At 23.6% G+C, this 20083-nt stretch overlaps 1 protein-coding gene across 1 annotated transcript; it reads right to left on the reverse strand.

The window, feature by feature from the left end:
• Window positions 1–16723: 16723 nt before the first annotated feature.
• LOC145847560 (putative glutathione S-transferase 9) lies at window positions 16724–19851 on the reverse strand. The gene is made up of 4 exons (XM_082953636.1): window positions 19693–19851; window positions 18844–19055; window positions 17377–17478; window positions 16724–16940 (listed from the first exon to the last, which is right to left on the reverse strand). Exons 1-4 carry the CDS (start codon window positions 19838–19840, stop codon window positions 16773–16775), a joined length of 630 nt encoding a protein of 209 aa, XP_082809762.1. The 5' UTR covers window positions 19841–19851; the 3' UTR covers window positions 16724–16772.
• Between the last annotated feature and the right edge of the window lie 232 nt (window positions 19852–20083).

The raw sequence follows: 20083 nt of genomic DNA on the forward strand, positions 1-20083 counted from the left end.
ACTTGTTTTGAATATATTGGTAAGTTTGGTCTTTTTGATATAACTTTTATACTAGGACTAGTAAAGTAAGTTCAATAAATACAAATTTAGTTCATTCAATTTCTAAAAATATTATAAACTTTTATATAAGGACTAATAATGAACTATTTGAAAATTGATTGCATGTATGATGATATAAAGTGAGGTTAAACACCCAATTAAGAAAGAAAAAATTTACTTATAAAATATATTATTATCACAGGAACAATTATTTATTCTCTTTTATTAAACACATTTATTGTACTACAACTAGTGCTTAGCTAATTAGTAATAAGTAATTTGATATCTATAACATAAACATACCACTAAACCAGTACAATGTGCTCTTTTAATATTTATTAAATCACTATTTTCTGGTTGATAGTGTTATTATCAATAAGATTATTTTTTAAATGTTTTGACGCTTTGCAGTATTTAAACTTAAAATATTTCAAAATGTTTTTGTGAAATAAATTGCAGTTCACAAACAAATGTAACAACTTAAATATCACAAAAACAAACACTATTTCAGACCATTACAAAGAGTTAATAACAGAAAAGATAAAAATAATCAACTGCTGAGCGCTATAATAATAACAATAACAAACACAATACTTGTTTATTATTTTCAATAAATGCACTAAAATATACTTTTATCTATAAGTAAAAGTACAAGTTTTATATCAGTAGTTTAGTAAAACTTTAAGTAACTAATTGTAGATCTTAAAAAAAAATATTGGTTTGTAGTTAAAAAGTATAAGTAAATATTCATAAAACTAAATGCAAGAGGACTGACATTCTTTGAGGCAAAAGCCAGTCTGAATTAATGTGAAAGTTTTAAAAATAAGTAGTCACAATTTAGATCTAAAAAGAGTTTTTTGTAAATGAAGCAGAACATTTGAAAAACTAAAGTATTTCCATCAGAGAAAAACAATTCCAAAGAAAATAATACTTCAAAGTCATAAAATTTAGCCTAAGATTGAGTTTTAAGAATTATATTTAAACTAGCCAGACTTACAAAAAAATCATGACTTTTTTTTATTAGCCTGAGTGTGTATAAACCCTGAAGTATTCTTTTTTATCCTCTTATACCTTTTTTTTTGGGAACATTAACTTTAATGCCATGATAGATAAACAGTTTTAAAAAACTAAATACTTCAATGAAAATATAGATATATTCTGTTGCAAAAATTGATAGTTAGGTTAACTGGTCAGAAGATGTAGTAACTTAAATAACTAAATAAATTGTGTTTCATTTACATTTAAATAAAAAATCTTTTTAAGGGCATAGGGGGGGTAAACACCCTTTTTTGGTTTTTGATCTTATTTTATAAAGTTTTTACTAAGCTACAAGATGCTTTTTACAGATTTAAAAAATTCAAAATAGTTTTTGAGATATAGCCGGTCAAAGTCAGAGGCAACAATAGGATCCTTATGGAAAGCGCAAACTAAAACGTTAAATAACTAGAAATCACTAAAAATCTATCTCCTCCTACGTTATTTAAGATAACTACCTCAAATTTTCAGGATATGTTCCTTGCAGTATTTAGAAAATTCTGTCGGAACAGAATTTAAAAAAATTAAAAAATAAAAATTTTATAACAAAAAAACAAAAAAAAAACTGTTTTTTTTTGTTTATTTTTTATATAAAATTTTTATTTTTTATTTTTAAAAAAATTCCTTCCGACAGAATTTTCTAAATATATCAAGGAACATTTCCTGAAAGTTTGAGGTAGTTATCTCAAAAAACGTAGGAGAAGATAGATTTTTAGTGAAATAGTCTATTTTTGCCGTTTTAGTTTGTGCCTCCCATAAGGATCCTATTGTCGGCTTTGACTTTGACCGGCTATATCTCAAAAACTATTTTGATTTTTTTAAATCTGTAAAAAGCATCTTGTAGCTTTATAAAAACTATATAAAATAAGATCAAAAACCAAAAAAGGGTGTTTACCCCCCCCCCCCCCTATGCCCTTAATTAATCTTTAATTTACATTTTTAGAATATCATAGATATGGTTTTTTATGTTGGGGTAAAACAGAATTTTATTTAGCCAATATTCCTGTTAATAAAGCACTTGGATATTTACTTAATATAAAACTTATAGTAATACAAAAAGACATAATTGTATAAGTTTTTACCAAGTTAACGATTATTACGATTCAAAATATTTATAGCTTAAAAAACAAGTAATTGGCATATAGCTAAATGACAACAAAAGCCTTCCTATTTTTGATAAATTATTTTGGTTGTGATCAATAAACTTTATCATTATTGTAAGTATTTCAAAAAAATTAACAATAATACTTTACAAAAGAACTTTCAAAAAGCTAAGAAAAAAAAACTTACTTCATCAAATAAAAGCTACACAAAACTTTACTTTATTTTATAAACATGAAAACAAAAACTAGTTAAAAAGAAAACTATAACTAGCTTTTTAGATAAAAATGTTTAAAAATAACAGTAAAAATTATAATTCTTAAAATAAAATATTTACTTTATTTTATAAATGTGAAAACAAAACTATTAAAAAAGAAAACTACAATTAATCTTTTAGATAAAATAACAAAAAAATACTTAATACATAACATTAAAAATTAAATTTTATATTATAAAATCTTAATCATATGGTAAAAATCATCAGTCTCAAACTCTACTCTTTTCAACAATAAGCCTTTTCTAGGCAAAAGCATGAGTGTCACATCATGTTTTATATTACATTAAATCCACTTTTAACTAACCAAAAACAGTTATCTTTTAAACAAATAGAAAATTCACAGGCCTAAAATCCTAACAAAAAAATATCACAAATATGGGTAAATCATGATGCTAAAACCCCAAAGCAAGTTTTCACCAGCTTTATAAGAAAAAATCACAACTACAATCCAACCATATAATGATCATTGCTACCAAAGTAAACCTACAATTATTTGTTGAAAAAGCACTTTAAATTAGTAACATAATAAATACATTGACCAAAGACTACCATATTGAAGTTTAATATACAACTATTTTACTGTAACAACACAAAAAAAAGTATTTACCAAAAATAAAGCTTCTAACTTGATATTGTTAAGCTATATATTACAATCAAAACAATGAAAAAATAACATAAAGGCCTTTTTAATTAATTTCTGCAAACAAATTTAGTTATTTGGTAAAATTAAAACAAATTACAAAACATCAAATAATACACAGAAGCATACTAATAAATCCACACATGTTGGTTTTCCTTGTCAACAAACCAAAATTAGCTAAACATATATTAGTATAAACACATGAAAAATACCAACTAAACACATTTAAGCAACATCTGCATGCAAAACAAATTACAGATTCAAATCATTCTAAACTTACTCTGTATACTGGCTCAGCAATACTTTTTGCAGCTGTTTTTAACTCATCCTTTTCTTTGTTTTCCAATTTTCAATGTTTTTAAGATTTTCTAAAACACTAGACCACAACTTGAGACCCAAGTACCTTAAGCGGTTTAGGCAAAGCTAGTCTAAATATTTAGAACACTATTTAGTCACAAATCCAAAAATCTAAATCAACTACTTTTGTGGTAAAAAAACTAATAATATTTTCTTAGAATCTAAAAAAATTTGAGATTAAAAAAAGCATTTTATTTTTGAATTTCATATTAAAATCTACAGGTTTAGTAAAAAATTCTAGTTTTTTCTCATTTAGATAGATTTTTTTTTTCATTTATTAGGAAATTTAATATTTTTTATTTATTTATGCTAGACTACATGCTTGTAAATACAGCTCTACTCAAGTAATGTTCAGCATTCAAATTAAAACTATTTTGGTCTCACAAACTTTAAGATAATATTTAAGAAAAGTTCATTAAAATTGCACCTACTATTTATTGAACTATTAGAAGTTATATATAGACAACATCAAAAGTTAAAAATTGACTACGAAATGAAAAAAAAAACAATAAAAAAACTTCAACTAAGTCTACTTATTTTAATACAATTTTATACGAAAAATAATATTATAAATAATGTAAAATTTATTAATTTGAAAACAAAAAATTATGCTGAATAATAATTAGGCTTTTTAAACTTTTTTCATATATATTTAGTTGCTTATATTTGACTTTAATATTGATATTACTAATGTTGCTTCCTGTTACTTTTACAATTTTCGCATTTTTGTCTTTACATAAGGTAAGTAATAAAGACTAAAGACATAGTTTAAAAGCAAACTTCTTTAAAAAGTTTAAAATATTATAGTGCAAATACTGTATGTATGCTACGTTATCTTTATATTCAAAATAAGCAATTATTAACGAATAAAACTATATACTACTCTTATACTAACATAAACACATCTTAAACATTATTGAAAATAATAACAAAACAAAGTCATGTTGTAAGTATGTAAATGATTCCACGCAAATTTGTTCTATAACTTTTTATGAATCAAAGCCTAGTTTAGAAAATATATGAAATCAAAACCAAAACCTTTTATACCTGTGCTATTTAGTGTTTTACAAATTCAAGTTAAGTTTATAACTAGAATAAGAGTTTACGTCAATATTGTTTTATCTTATAAATGTGTAAAACATTTATAAATATTTGATATTGTTAAACAAGATACTTACTTGAATTAAAGAAATTCTGATTTTTATCTTTGAAAAGAAATCTTTAAAAATTTGCTTTAAGATTTTTTTAAATATTTCTAATTTTGTTTATTTATAAGTAAAATACTTTTTTTAATTGTTTTTGAATATTATTTTGAGTATTTTAAATCTCTGTTTCTGTGATATCAAATATTTGAAACCATACTTTTTATCATAAGAAACGACTAAACCATAAGTATAGTTTCTTTAAGAAATGGAGATTTAATTGAGTTGTACGCATAGTTATTCAAATTTACTTGGCAAAGATTTTTTATAAGTTTAAAGATCAATATAATAAAGTACTACATAACATTGTACAAACAGGCTACTGAATAGCACAGTACTTACTCATACGTTTAATCGTAAAACAAATTTTCTCGTGCAATAAAACATTAAATGTTATCTAGATTTAAGATTACTATAAAATAAATATCAAGAGTAATTTCATTTAATGTTTACAAAGTCTAATCGATTTTGTAATGTTATACTACCTTAAGAAAAACCATATTCTATATAAGTATTAAGTAGTCATACTTTTATTTCGATAAAATAATTTTTAACAGAAAGTATAGTAGTTTTTCATAAGTTTATTTTTCAAAAAAAAATAACTTTAGAACTCAATCTTAAAGAGTTAAATATTGGAATAAAAGTTAAGACAACGGATTACTTTAGTTTAATAAGGTTTTATAGCAAATATTAATGTATTAATCTTACTCTTTTTTGACATGAGTTAGTCATACTTTTATTTCGATAAAATAATTTTTAACAGAAAGTATAGTAGTTTTTCATAAGTTTCTTTTTCAAAAATTGACTATTAAACCTGTTAGAGGTTATGTTTGACACCTAATTATCTGTTTTATTGTATTTTTATTATTTAGTGCGGCTTTGAGCTCATATGTTGTTATGATAAGTAAGCAAATTCAAAACTAAAAGTATTTCTTAAAATACAAAGAGCTATGCATTATTTTAAAGAAAATAAAATTTCATCTTAAATATTAAACTTATATTTTAATTTTGTAGATTATTCTCTTATAACCTTCTTAAACTTTTGTAATAATATATATTTTTTGTTTTTACTGGAATTTTATTCGCAATAAATCTCCAGACAAAACAATAATTACACTTTATAGAATATTAAAAACTGTTGTTTTGGTTCACAAGAGTTTCATAGAAAAAAAAAAGATTTATTAGTAATTTTTAACTAATTCATTATAATTTCTGTTTATAAATAAAGTTGTAATGAAACATTAGTTCATAAATAGTAAAACAAAATATTAATCAAGAAATTTAACACACTGGAACAAATAAAATTTTGATTTTACTTAGCTATTGCTCGTATATTTCGATGAAAAAAAATATAACGAAAGTTTAGTAAGCTTAGGTATGAAAAATACAAATTTTATTTATATTTAAAATTTGAAATATATATCAAGAGTTGTTCTTTGTTAAAATACTTTAATGTTACGTAAAAATTGGTTGCTTTAAAGCAGCGATATTTAACCTTAAGGAAAGTTTGCCACAATTAGAGTATTTGTAAATCTAGCTGTTGTAGTTGTATTGCTTTCTTATACTTTATTTTTTATGAATTTATTGTAAGCTACCTAGGCGCAAAAAACTTTAAAAATGCTAGACTTAAATAAGCCTTTTTTAAAACGGCATTGCTTTGAAAGTTAAAACAGTTGTTACTATAAGTGTATAACAAAAAATATTAGAGCATTTGAAAATTATAATAAACGATTTTTAAGCATTCATAATTATTTAGTTTTGGTATTCTTGAAACTCTGCTAACAATTATATATATTATTATTTTAGTTATAATATATGTTTTGTTTCTTCAAAGCTTAAGTTTTATTTTGATTACAAAATAGTAAGTAAAAATAAAGTTTTGCTTGAAAAAAAACAAAAAATGTTCCAATATAGCTGATATTAGGTAAAACTTAAAAAGATTATTATACAAGCTACCTAAAATAGTACTTTTCATGTTAATCGCTCTAATAATGATTTTCAAAACCAACTTACGAACGTTACAGCTTAAAAATATTTTCATGCTCAAAAATATATAAGTATGAATTCCTAAAGTAAAGTATCTTCAATTTGTTAAAAGCTATCTTTTATTCTATGTAGTAGTTTTGTATAGTTTTGTTGCTATTATAGTTTATTAAACGAAAAAAAGACGCTCAAAATTTTTGGTATTTTTAGATTTTGTTTTTATTTAGGGTCTTCTTAATTAGACAAAAAGAAAACAATCTAATTTCACTGACGAATAACAATATTTTTGTTAAAAACTTAAAAATAAAAATAAAATGCTAAATATAACTTTTTTTAATTTTACGGAAACTAATAAAACATTTATAGATTCTTTTTTGGTTCATATTTTTCGTAGCATGTTAAGAAAAAAATCTCGATTCTTTTAATCTTTATTACAGCTCCTTTTATTTGTCTGTAAATTTAGATTAAGATAAAAATTGCTAAGCAAGAAGACCATGATGTCATCTTTTTATAGAATGATTGTCGTGTAGTAAATCTTATCAAAAACAAAAGTTCGATGTGAGCAGATTGATAATAAGAAAAAAAATCAAAATAAAGAAAAAAATTGAAAGTATAGTAAATTGAACTGAAATTAATATTGAAAGTATATTATAAGTACAACATATAAAAACCAAGTTTTTTTTAAGACATAAAACTCAAACTTCGAAAAAAGTACATTTTTGCGAAGATTCGTTTGTTTTAAAAACAAATTCTGATAAAAAAATCTAAAAATCAAAATAAATTTACTGATTGAGGTAGAAATGATCGGGTTAGAAACTATCGGGTTAGATCGGGTTAGAAATTATCGAGTTCGAAATGGTAGCGTGTTGGAAATGATCGGCTTTCTTTTAAAAATTAGGCAAAAGTTTAACTAGTTTAGGTTGTTTAAAAAAGCTGATTTAAAAAAAAATACAACAAGTATTATAGCTAAAAAGAAGTTGCAAAATGTAAGTTTAATAAACATTTAAACATTGAAACTAAATAACTAGCAGATGCCAATAGTTTTGCCGTAAGCAACGTTTACTTTACCACTTTTTAATTGATCTCCAGACTCTATTGAAATTTCTGAAAAGACTTCGTCTCTAATTTCTACTGCTAAAGTTTTAAAGTTAATAAAATACTTTTAATATAGAAGTGGTTTTAAAGCTTTTAATTTAACTTATTGATGATTATGTTTAAAGTACTTTATGCTACCATTCTATAAAGTCTTCTATAATTATAAGTTTATTATGTTATTTAGCTTACCTTCATTTTCTGTTTTATTTTTGCAAGCTATGCAGCATATAGTTCCTCCAGTACAAGTTAGCACTCCACACCAGATACATATCTGAATTATAAAGTTGTTTCGATTTTATATCAAAGTGTACTTGGTTTGAAAAGTTTGTAACTAATTAAACAAAACTAGACTTTAGTCTAGCTAGAACTTTAAATCTACAAAAATTACCTTGATAATTATAGCAACTATTGTGAAAAAGGTCACGATCGAGCGAATCACCCAGCCATAAATAGGAAAAGACCAACCATCATCGTAACCATCACTGTAATCATAATCAACATAATCGTTTGTAACAAGTTCGTTTACTTTAATTTCAAAATAAAGATTTAGTGTTTGAGGTTTCAGTTTTTCGTCTGTTGACTGAATTATTGCGTGGTATGAACCGGCATATTGTAAAATTGCCTGAAATGATAATCAAGATATTTTTTTGAATGTTTAAGTATTTTGAAACGACAGCAATATTCTCCACATTAACTTTATTTCACTTCGAATTTTTCAACTTATAGTATTAATCTAGTTTAAATTTATTTTAAGAATTTAGCAGCATATCAAGCAATTTGAACATTTATTTTAAAGTAAAGAAAAAGTTGTTAATAAAGTTTTCAAAATAAAGACTTCAACTAAAAGAAAATTGTTTTATTACTAAACTTAAAATCTTTGTAACATTTTCATTAAACATTTTAACTTTGTAAAACAGATGGGTAAGCTTTTAAACTGTCAAAATATAGTGTTAAACATTTTATTGTTTTTTGAAAACATTAAATCCCTTTTTTATAATTATTAAAAGACTTGTTTGAAAAAGTTTTAGGAAAAACTTTGTTTTTATTTATTTATAATTATTTTTTTAAATAAATTTTTATTATAAATAATTACTTTTGCTTATAATTTTGAATTACCGAAATAAATAATCAAAGATTATAAATAAAAACAATCACTTTAGTTAAACCTTTTTCTTTATTTAGTAAATGTAACTTTTATGAGAATAGACTGAGTTAAAATGATTCTTAAAAAAGTTTTATAACTTATTGCATTTTTAAAAGCAAATTCTTGAAGAATATTAAACTTGTAACAAAATTTAAATCTTGCAACAAAAAAACTTAAAAGCTTTGGCATGATATCTAAAAAACAATAAAAAAAAGTTAAACATTAGGCAGTAAGTTTTAAACTTTACGTGTAATATAAATACAACTTTTAATTGGAAAAAACCAAATAAAGTTATACTATTATTAAAATATTTTTTTTTATAATAAAGTTAGTTCTTTAAAAATTGCGAAAAAAAGTTTTAAAATCCATGAAGAATGCTTTATACAAGTAAGCAAGTAAGCTATAATTTCTTTTTACTTAAATGCTAAGTATATTTGTAAACTGTTTTAATCATTAAAAAATTTTTAAGCTTAAAGTTTTGCAGTTAGCACTGTATCAAAACATCTTTTATAGGTATTAATAAATTTGATTAAGTAAAATTTACTAGTTTAGCAGTATTCTATATATCTATTAAAATTTATTTTACTAGCAAATGGTTTTAAATAAATATAATGCATTTGAAAATCAAAATTGAAAGTAGTAAAAAACTAATAAAATAACTAGCGAGTTCTGTAATTTTTGTACGATATTATACTAATATGTTCTAATAGACCTTTTAATTTATGATTATTAAATATAACATAAAATATTTTAATTCGAGTAAAATTTTGAATATTAATATGAGTATAATTAATAAAAACAGTATAAAAATTAAAACCGAATGCTTATTAAAAGTAGAAGTAAAACAAGTAATTTTTCGATTAGTTTTACAATTTGACATTTTAAACAAAAAAAAAACTTGGTTTAAGAAAATTAATACTTCAACTAACTTTTCTTGTGTAAATTATCAAAATTTTCTCTCCAGTTTTACGTTGATGAATACTTATAGAAGGATAGTAAACATCTAAAGGATCTAACTCTAAAAGTTTTAATTTTACAACAAATTTTGAAAAAGTGTTTAAGATTAATATATTTGAAATAAGCTAATAGAGGCTGTATTAAAAGCTCAACTATTCGGTAGATATTTTTTATTATAGCTACTAAAGTCAAGCTAAACAAAGAAATAAACGTTAAATACTTAAAAATTTAAAATTAAAATTACAACATCGAGCCGAGTAGGGATATCAATTGTAAAACCAAGCAAAAGTTACTAGAAATTGCGTACTTATTAATAATCTTTTCATTTTCAGATCAAATAACAGTTTATGTCTACTTACTTTTTATAAAAACTTGGTATATTCTACTTTGTTTAAAAAATACTATATTTTTTCTAAAAGTACTTGCCGCCTTTATGATTATCAATGTTATAAAATATTTTTTTCTTCATATAATTTAATTTGCTAAAAGTATATTTTAACCCACTAGTTTTCGAGATGTAGTGTTTTCCTTACCGATATCGCTACTGTGCTAAATTCTTTATTAGAAGTATTTTCAGTATTTCATTACACTTAAATAAATAAAAAGATGTTTATATTTTACAAAGTTTAATGGTAAGTCAAGTACGCGTCTGATACTTTGTAGTTTTTCAATGAAAAAAATATGTTCTTTTAAAAAATAACCGTAAGTAGAAAAATTTGCTAGATTTTGTTTAAAAAACATTTTAAGTTTAAAAAAATACTTTATATGGTTGTTATGTTTTATGATTAAAAGTATTTTGAAAAGTATGAGTAACTTAAACGACGGATATTTGATCACACTACAATGACTTACAAAATACCACTAGTCTTAGCAACCTCAACTTTGCAGATGATTCAGAATTATAAGAAAATATACAAGAAAAAAAAAAACGCACAGTTAAATGATAATAAAAGTTTTAATACAGAACTAAAAAAGGTATCAGATTGGCTTATGAAAAAAAAATTCAAACTGAACCTTAATAAAACTAGAAGCCTAGTTCTACATCAATCAAAAATAGTTTTTGAAAAAGTATATATCTTATTGTATAAGTAGGTAAAACAGTTAAACAAATACAAAAAGCTATAAAAATTAGGAAATTATTATAGACAAAAATTTTAAATGGTCAGAACACATAGAAACTATAAAAACAAAATTACAAAAAATATTGGGTGTATAATATAAAACGAGACGCTTTTTAAATGAAAAAACATTATATTTGATTATTAATTCTTTGCTTACGAGCAATGTTTGACATGGCTTGTTGTGTTGGGCAAGAGCAAATAAAAAATATATAAAAGGTATCAATGTTTTCATAAAGAGAGCACTTAGATGCATACAATATAAAAAGTACGATGATAGTGTTAGAGAATAAAAAACTCAGAAAAAATATTAAATATTAAAAGTCTATATCTATATGAACTAAATCTGTTTATGTTTAAGCTTAACAATAGTTTGAACCAGATAACTTTAATAGTTACTATGAAAATTAAAAAATTTCCATAATTACCATACGAGATCTTCATAAACAAATTTTTTCCTATCTAGATTCAACAGCAAAATAGTTCATAAATCGCTATCCTATCAAGGTAGTAAGTTATGGATTAAGCTACCATTATGTTTAAAAATATAAGTAATTTTTGAAAGTTCCAGAATTAACTTAAAAGTTATGCATTAAGTAGTGATTATCAAGATCATTAGCGATCATTGCTACTCGTCTATTTACTAGTATTTAAGGAGTTAATAGTATTTGTCATTTAATACCCAGTTTTTTTTTGTTTAAAAGTTTACTTGTTTGGTTACAGATTTAGCCTAGATTGCAGCGTTTTTTATCTGGTTATTCTTAAAATTATTTTAATATTACTAAATATTACGATTTTGAATAAAGTTCTGAATACTTACATTTTTTTTTCTTTTTTTATTTATATTTTTTAGCATGCCAATGTAAAAAACTGTTTATCTTTATATTTTCATTTATAAAAGTTAAGTTCACTTATAGTAAAATTCACTTCTTTAAAATTATTTACAAAAATACAATAGTTTATTTTTCTATTCAGGTGTAAAATACTTTTACTGTTCAAGTGAATTAATAAATAGAAAAGAAAAAGTAACTTTTTTAGCACAAAAAACTGATAAAGTTTAAAGTAAAGATATTTTAGCGTATTACATTTTTAACCTTCTTTAAAGTTGTTGTAGTAACTTATCATTCAAGTATTCACATGTTTGCTATTAGTAGTATTCATCTCCTTTTATAAGTTAGTTTAAAGTTTTATATACATTTTTTATTCTTATGTTATTAGACAGTTTTTAGGAACATTTTTAAACACAAAACTCAGTTAATTTTCATTTAGTTTTATTTTCTTTCATTTCGTTTAATTAATAGGTTTATTCCAAAAAATCTAAATATTTAGATGATAAAAAATTATGTGTAATAGCTTGTAAGAAATTTTATAAGTATGTGGTGTACGACTCGACAACCGAAAGGTTCCTTTGTACAACAGGTCCTTAGACCAAACTTTTTGAGTGCCTTTTTTTTTGTTCAATAGACAATATACATATATCATTGATTATAAGCTCCTGGTAAACTTAAACCAAAAATACCGCTACAAAGAAAACGTACTACTTACAAACAAAATGTTTTGCACATGGATAATTAATCTACAAACTTCGCTTCAGAGAATTTAGCAGGCATTTTATAGTACTTATTCATATAGATTTGAATTTTTTTTAATCAATTTAAGTCTTTTTAAGAAAGTAAATAAACTTATATTTTATGAAACTAACCACTGCTATCTTTGAATAATTCAACTATTACACTCTCAGGGTTGGAGTAAACATAAAATTTGCAACTCCCTTCCAATCTTTCTTTCCATGTACAATCAGTTTTCGTTTGATTTTTTGATATTTTGTATTCTCGCGGTGCATCTGTAACAAGATTATAATACTTTTAGTATAACTTGTAAGTAACTAAGGTTAATAAAATAATAACATTACACTAACAATTAATACTTATAATTAATACTAATTTTGAAAACTTTTTACAGTAATTAAAAGTATTGAAATGTAAAAAATTACTAAGTGACTCAGTTTTATAGAAACTTGCTTACAGTAGACTCTTATAATTTTTAGTTCAGAAGTATAGCTCATCTCAGTATTTTTCACTCGAAATTCACAATAAATTGTAGAGTAGTCATCTGCGGCGGACACGTTTCTTTTGTACACATTTGATGTCTAAAAAAGATTCACTTTTGAAATGGTTATAAAAATTGAGTTTTTTATCAACTTAATGTATATTTTAAAACAGTTTTTGTGAATATAATTCAAAAGAAATAAAATTATTAAACTAAAAATACCTCACTTTGCACTAGTTTATTGTTTAACACAAATAGAATTTCGTAGTCTTTATTAGTAATGTTTTCCAGTAAAACTCCAGTTTCGCATACAGCTGTTAATTCCTCGTTTTCATAATAAATACCAGCAACCTCTAGTTTTAGTGGAGTAGAAGCTTCGTCTTAAATTAAAATATTTTATAAATAAACCGAATTATTCCAAACTTATAGGTTAACTTGAAAATAATTACAATTATATTACTTTTTCACGTGAATAACAGTTTCAAATTAATAACTCAAAAGCTTAAAAGTAAATTTAACACATTTCTTCCGATATCTAAAATCTTTGCTGTAACTTGCATTAACTAAAAAATAATAGTTTTCTTTTGTTGATAAACCTTATAAGTACAAATCAGAAAACGAATAAAGATATTATTAATAATTGTGAAAAAAATACAACATAAATTACTATGTTAAAATTATCAAAGCAGCTTTTTCATTTCTTGGTAATAGAAATAAAGTTAAAAAAAATATTTTAAATTAAAAAACTCTCTCAAAAAAAATTCTTTTTTTGTAAGAAGCAAACAAACTTTTATATAGTTTAGGGATTTTTTTTTAAAGTCTTTAGAACCTAGTTTAATTTAGTCATACTATAGTCTATTGGACGACAAAAAAGCGCTCAAAATATTTGGTCCTAGGACCTGGGGTACGAAAAAAAATTTCGGTTATCGAGTCGCAAACCACGGATACCTTTTAACATCTTGTCCAGGACAAGATTTTAGTTCAAACTTTTGGAGTTAACAGTGTTACTTAAAAATTCTAAACTATCATCCCAAATTTTTTAAGTTTGTTTATAAAATTGTTAAAAAAACAGAAAGATAATTAGCTAACCTGATACAACATCTTGAGCGCAGATAAAGATAAATACAATGACGACTGAAAAATTAGTTCCAACGTTCATGTTTATGTTCTGTAACTTTTGTTAATTAAATTTAAACGCTTTAATTTATATATATGTGCGCAATTTTTGTGTGGATTAACCAATCAAAAACTTTTTGAGAAATAAAACAAAGTAAACAAGAAGAATAAACATTACGTGATCATATTTTCAAACTTAAACGAGCTTAAAATTTAGGTTTGATAATAAAGTGTGTTATTTGTGTCTGTAATAACTTCCTAGGCTAATTTACTTTTAACTACTTAAAACCAATTTTTGAAGCATTATATTGTTATTAAGTTTTATTTATCGTTGCATGATACAATATGGAGTACTATAAAAGATTTAAAATAAAATGAAAATATATGTAAAGATGAAAATATACTATGTACATATACTATATACATAAATAACCATGCATTAGTTTCAATTAGGAGTCTTTTATTAGTCGAAGCTTTATTTAAATGTCTAAAGAACTAAATCTAGTATAAAACTATTCTATCATTAAATTTGTGTTACCTCTAAACAAAGGAAAAAAAAGAAAGTTGAAAAGTATATGAACCAACGAATTTTTATATTACATACTTACAATTTATTAAAAAATTTTAATTAGGCAGTATTGAACTTATACTTTTTGAAAGAATGAAGTACCTGAAAAAACTATAAATTTTAAAATAAGATAGATTTATTTAGAACACAAGCAAGAAACAAAATTTATAATTGTGTAAATTCTAAACTGTAAATATTTTTTTAAACTTTTGACTCCAAGTAATTAACGTATTAAAAAAGACACGAAAAGAAAAAGAAAACGTCTATAATATCTAAAATACCAAAATAACAATAATGTTTAGGAAAAGTTCAAGTTTAAACCAGTTTAAATTTTTTTAGCATGTCTTAAAGTAATTTTACTCATTAGTTTTTTTTATATGTTACAAAATACTCAGTTCTAAATCATTATTGATTAGATGAAGTTTGCAAAGCTTTTATTAAAGTGATCTTATTATGACTGAACATTAACAAAAATGCAGTCTGTTTTGTAAAATTCAAAAAACATATGACCAGTTAAGGCATAAAAAACTTTATTTTTTATAAGACTAGTGCAAAATACATTACAATTCCAAACTAAAACCCAGCATGATACACAAAACTTCAGTTATAATTTTCGTATTTTTAATTTACATGTTAAACCTGAACTAAAAGCTAGCTCTGAACTTGATTTAATCTGGATTTTATCTTTTTAAAATGTTATTTATAATTTTATGGTATACCTAACAGATAAAATACATTCCTTTAGAAAATAGTTTTAAAAACCTTAAGTTAAAACCATATTTGAAAATTTTGTTTATTACGATTATAACGATTACGATTTATTACGATAACTACTTTATGAACAATAATTGTTTACAAGACTTTAAATAAATTATTAAAAGTTAAAATACTAAACTTTTAAAGGAAATAATACCTAGTACAAACAATTTGATTTTTTTTCTCAATACTTATAATATATTATTGACATAACACACGTAATAGTTCAAACAGTATACATCTAAAATTCAAGTAGCTGCTACTTGAACTTAATGTAAATTGGAACATAAAAAACAAGATTGAAGTCTAAAATTTTGTTTTGATTTTAAATGTTTAAATTAATTATATTAATTAAAAAGTATATCACTACAATGAAAATAATTTTTGTAGATAAATTTTTTATCACTAAAAATAATTTTAAATTAAAAACTAACAAATATAAGATTCTTATTTTGTTGTCTTGGTTTTATATGTGAAGGTGTAATATATTTTGAAGAAACTAAAACTTAATACAAGTGTTATTTTAACATTTACAGCCAAGTGTAAAAGGAACTGTTAACAATATATCTTTAAAGTTAGTTGGTGTTAATAAACGTTTAATTCTTTTTTACTAAAATAGACTTTAAGGTTAAAACTTTCATTTTCGAAGATTAACAATTTTGAAAAAAAATTCTTAAAAGTTTAAAACAAAACACTTTAACAAAGTACTAAATACGAATTCGGTCGTCTAAGTAGCGTAAAGTACTCTTTCTTGAAATCATAAATAAATAAAAAAGTACAAAACTAATGATGAACTTTCGCTTATTTTTGAGTGAAGTTAGCTTAACATTTTATTTAAATCATAAATTTTAGGTACAGTTATTTTTACACTACTGCTCATTAAAACTTTTCTATTTTAGTCTAGTTTAAGAAAATACTAAAAACATAAAGTCAAAAGTATAGTACTTTAACGTTAAGGAAACTTTTTTTGTTTGAAATGGAAATTAGAAAATTCGAATTTAACTAATTCTGCAAATATTTTAATATAAATTTTTTGTAAGTGTAAAATTTAGTTTTTATAATAAATAATATTAAAATAACTAAATACTTATTATAAAAAGACAAGAAAAAGTCGTCATATAAAAAAACTGCTTGATATTAAACTTCGAAAAACAAAACAAAAAAAATAAAAATCACTTAATTCTATCTTTAATTGTAACTAAGCATTTATGAAAGAAACATGTATCAAATAGTTTATTTTAATAGATAAATACTAAAATGTTTAAATAATACTTTATATATGCCTTTAAGTTTAAAATGTACTTTAAAAATGATGTTTTAATATAGCTTTTGATTTTAAAATGCATGGTTAGGTCTCTCCTTCAGATACTTCTTGATTATTTCATTATTTTTGACTCTATCTGAAATTACGGTTAAATATTCGAACTGCTTTGTCAGACCTTGCTTGTATTTTTCAATCAGACAAAATGTGTGCACCAGAAGCAAATCAGAGTAAGTAATATTCTGAAAGAGTTTATACATTCATTTTTATGCAGCTTAAGAATTTATAAAATTTAGAGTAAATATATTCAATTCAAAATTGGATAATGTCTTACTAGATTTAAAATACTTTAATTGCTAAAATAAAATTAAGATTAAGAAAAAAAAGCAGCTAAATACACACGCAACCAATTTGCAGGTATGAGAATAATAAATATCCTTTTATTATTTTTTCATTAACTTTGTATGAAAAGTTAAGCTCATATAAAAATTGATTATAATTATAAAAAAACATAAATAAAAAAGGTTCAAATTATCACTATTAAAGAAGTTTAGCACCAATTTGATAATATTTATAATATATTAAACTATTTATAATTAAAGTTTTCTCAGCCTTAAAAAAAAACAAATAGACATTATATATTTTTCAAATATTCTTATAAAAGTTATTAAATCTTACATTAGTAACTAAAAAAGTTTTGTTGTATGATTTAGCAATTTCATCAACTTTTTTTAGCGTAGGCAAAATGTGATCTTTATAAACACGCTCAGTTTTTTCTTCCTAAAAAAACAGTATGAGTTAGTTTGGTAAAAAGATGCTACTGTTTGTAAGTCTTTCACTCTATTGTTTGTTGTTAACAGAGAAATAAATACAGTTTATTTTAAACAAAATAATATTGGTCATTTTTACATAAAACTTTTTTGTAGTATGAAAAGACTACAAATATTTATATAAAGTTTGTTTACTTAAATCTATAAATAAAGTAAAATTTTGACTAAATAGCCGAAGTAAGTTTAAGATAATATGTTATGAACTTAGTTAGTTCAGTTAAACATCAAAACAAGCTAAAGAAAAACTAATAACAAGTTGATAATCACACTTTGACTAATGAACTATATATATTAAACATATAAGCTTCAAAGAATATTTTGCGACTACTTTGAAACGAAACGCTACTAAGAGGTTTTTGAAATCATGAGAACACAAAACACTTAAGAGTCTTTTTTTGTATCAAGTTTCAACGATATTTACAGGGTAGGATCTAAAAACATATATCGGTTAAACAAGTTTATCTGGCCCGTAACTTACATGTTAGCTTAAAAATATGTTACGTGTTAGTTTCGAAAAAAATTCTAATTAAACTTTACAAGTGTAGTAAAAATTATTTGTCAGTTAACTTTTGTGCTAACTTTATAATTGTGTTCTTATAAGTTGGTGGTTAAAGAAATTAATTTTTGTTTTTACAAGCTTACGAAAGTAGAGTGAGTCTAGAAAATTTATGTCTAATAAGTACTTACCATTTTGTACAAATGTTTCCGCCGACTAAAGAAGTTGCCAACCCACCTTTAGGCCTTATTTTAAGCTATTTTTATTTAATAAAAGTAAAACATGTGTTATTTTACACTAAGATCGTAATACTTAGTTTAAAAACTGCTAGATTTGGAAACCTTTCAGTTGTAACTAATCTGATTTAAAATGAATTGTTAGTGGTATGAATGCTAAACTATTCGATATATTAAGTGGCTTAAATATTTTATTGAACTAGCTAATATTTTAGTGATTTAGTGGCTGATCCATAGCATAACAAAAAGTATATGATTTACAACGTAGATATAATCTGGGTTTTTTTATATAAAGCTTACAATTTAAAACAGTTTTTGTTAATTTATTAAAAAACCTTTGTATGTATAGTTGTTTTGACTATATTTATCGGACTAAAACAACAAAGTTTTTTTTATAAATTTTTTAACTAATTATACAAGCTTAAAGTAAAAGTATATATTTTTCAAAATACACTATGTATGTGTTACTTAAATCTTGATAATTATTTATTAAACTTTAGAGTGAAAACCTTTATGTTATAGTTAAAAAAGCTTTAATATTTTTTAAATTAAAAGGTCTTTTATCACTTTTAATCCAACTCACTTTAACTTTCAAGTCTTTTTCAAAAAACGGCAGTTTTCCCCAGTCGTCCCGTATTTGTTGGTATATCATTTCAATCTTGGCAGCTTCCAAGTGGTCACTCCCATTCAAACAAACATGATCGAACTTGTTGGACAAATACCGAATAATCGCTCCGCTGTCGGCCAACTGAAAACCGTCAATGTGGAGAACTGGGCAGTGATCGAAAGGTGTCGCTGTTTATATTAAACTATGCTCGACGTTTTTATATGAGTGTACATTATATTTGTTATAAATGTATTTTCTATATTCTCGTATATAGTATAACCAACTTTTAGCATAAGTTTAATTGTTTTGTCTCACGTAAACGATAAAAACTAAACTGTGCTCATAATAAGTAGTTTTAATAAAAACTATACAATAACTTTAACCACTTGTATATATATTTTTTTAGGGAACCGCCCAGTTTCAACCCACGATCATTTCTACATCCGGGCATCCTACCCGATCAAATCCGAGAACCGCTTACCGACCATGGGTTATGGTAGGAGTAACAGTGATAATAGAAAAAAAAATGATTAAAAAATAAAAAGTAAATAAAGAAAAAAATTGGTGGGAGTTGAGCGTGGGTGGGAATTGTAAGTATACCATATTTTAAATCGCAACTTTATATTGTCTACTAATAAAAAAAATAAAGTTAGATTATCAAAACCGAAGCAATAAGAATGAAACTTTTTTTTTACTTTTTGAATATTTTAGAACCATAAATTAAATCTAGTCTTATATTTTTCCAATCAGCTAAAAAAATATACTATTACTGTATTTGTAAAATTAAAAACAATATAGAGTAAAAACTTGCTATTTTAAACTAACTGTACTTTACACCCATTTCATACCACTGTTTGGAATTTACTCTTTCGTCAATATACTCAACATCAGCAAGTGCGAAAATCATTCTTATCACTTCACCGCGACCATAAGCGTCAAAATATAACAGCTTGTAACTCGTTTCATCTCCCATACGAGTTTGACTTACTTGCATGTTTTTTATTAGATATTTACTATAGTTCATTTAATATTTAAATAAAATGTTTTAACAGTTAAATATAACAAAATCTTAATAAGTCAATATTAGATAATTATGCTAAATCTTATCCTTTTGTTGTTTTGAAACATATTCAAGCAGAATTACTTTAAATAAAATAAACTAATACAACCGAACTTTGAACAAAGTCTATGTATCTATTTTTAAAATAATAAAAAG

This window comes from Thalia democratica, chromosome 1 (assembly GCF_965202585.1).
Source record: "Thalia democratica chromosome 1, ktThaDemo2.hap1.1, whole genome shotgun sequence".
Classification (NCBI taxonomy): domain Eukaryota; kingdom Metazoa; phylum Chordata; class Thaliacea; order Salpida; family Salpidae; genus Thalia; species Thalia democratica.

Excerpts from the sequence above, each read along its gene's own strand:
- LOC145847560 (XM_082953636.1), bottom strand. The coding sequence starts at position 19,840 with ATGGGAGATGAAACGAGTTACAAGCTGTTATATTTTGACGCTTATGGT. Across the intron at positions 19,056-19,692 it reads TGAAATGGGTGTAAAGTACA|CGACACCTTTCGATCACTGC; the intron begins GTTAGTTTAAAA and ends TAATATAAACAG. Across the intron at positions 17,479-18,843 it reads AAAAAGACTTGAAAGTTAAA|GAAGAAAAAACTGAGCGTGT; the intron begins GTGAGTTGGATT and ends CTGTTTTTTTAG.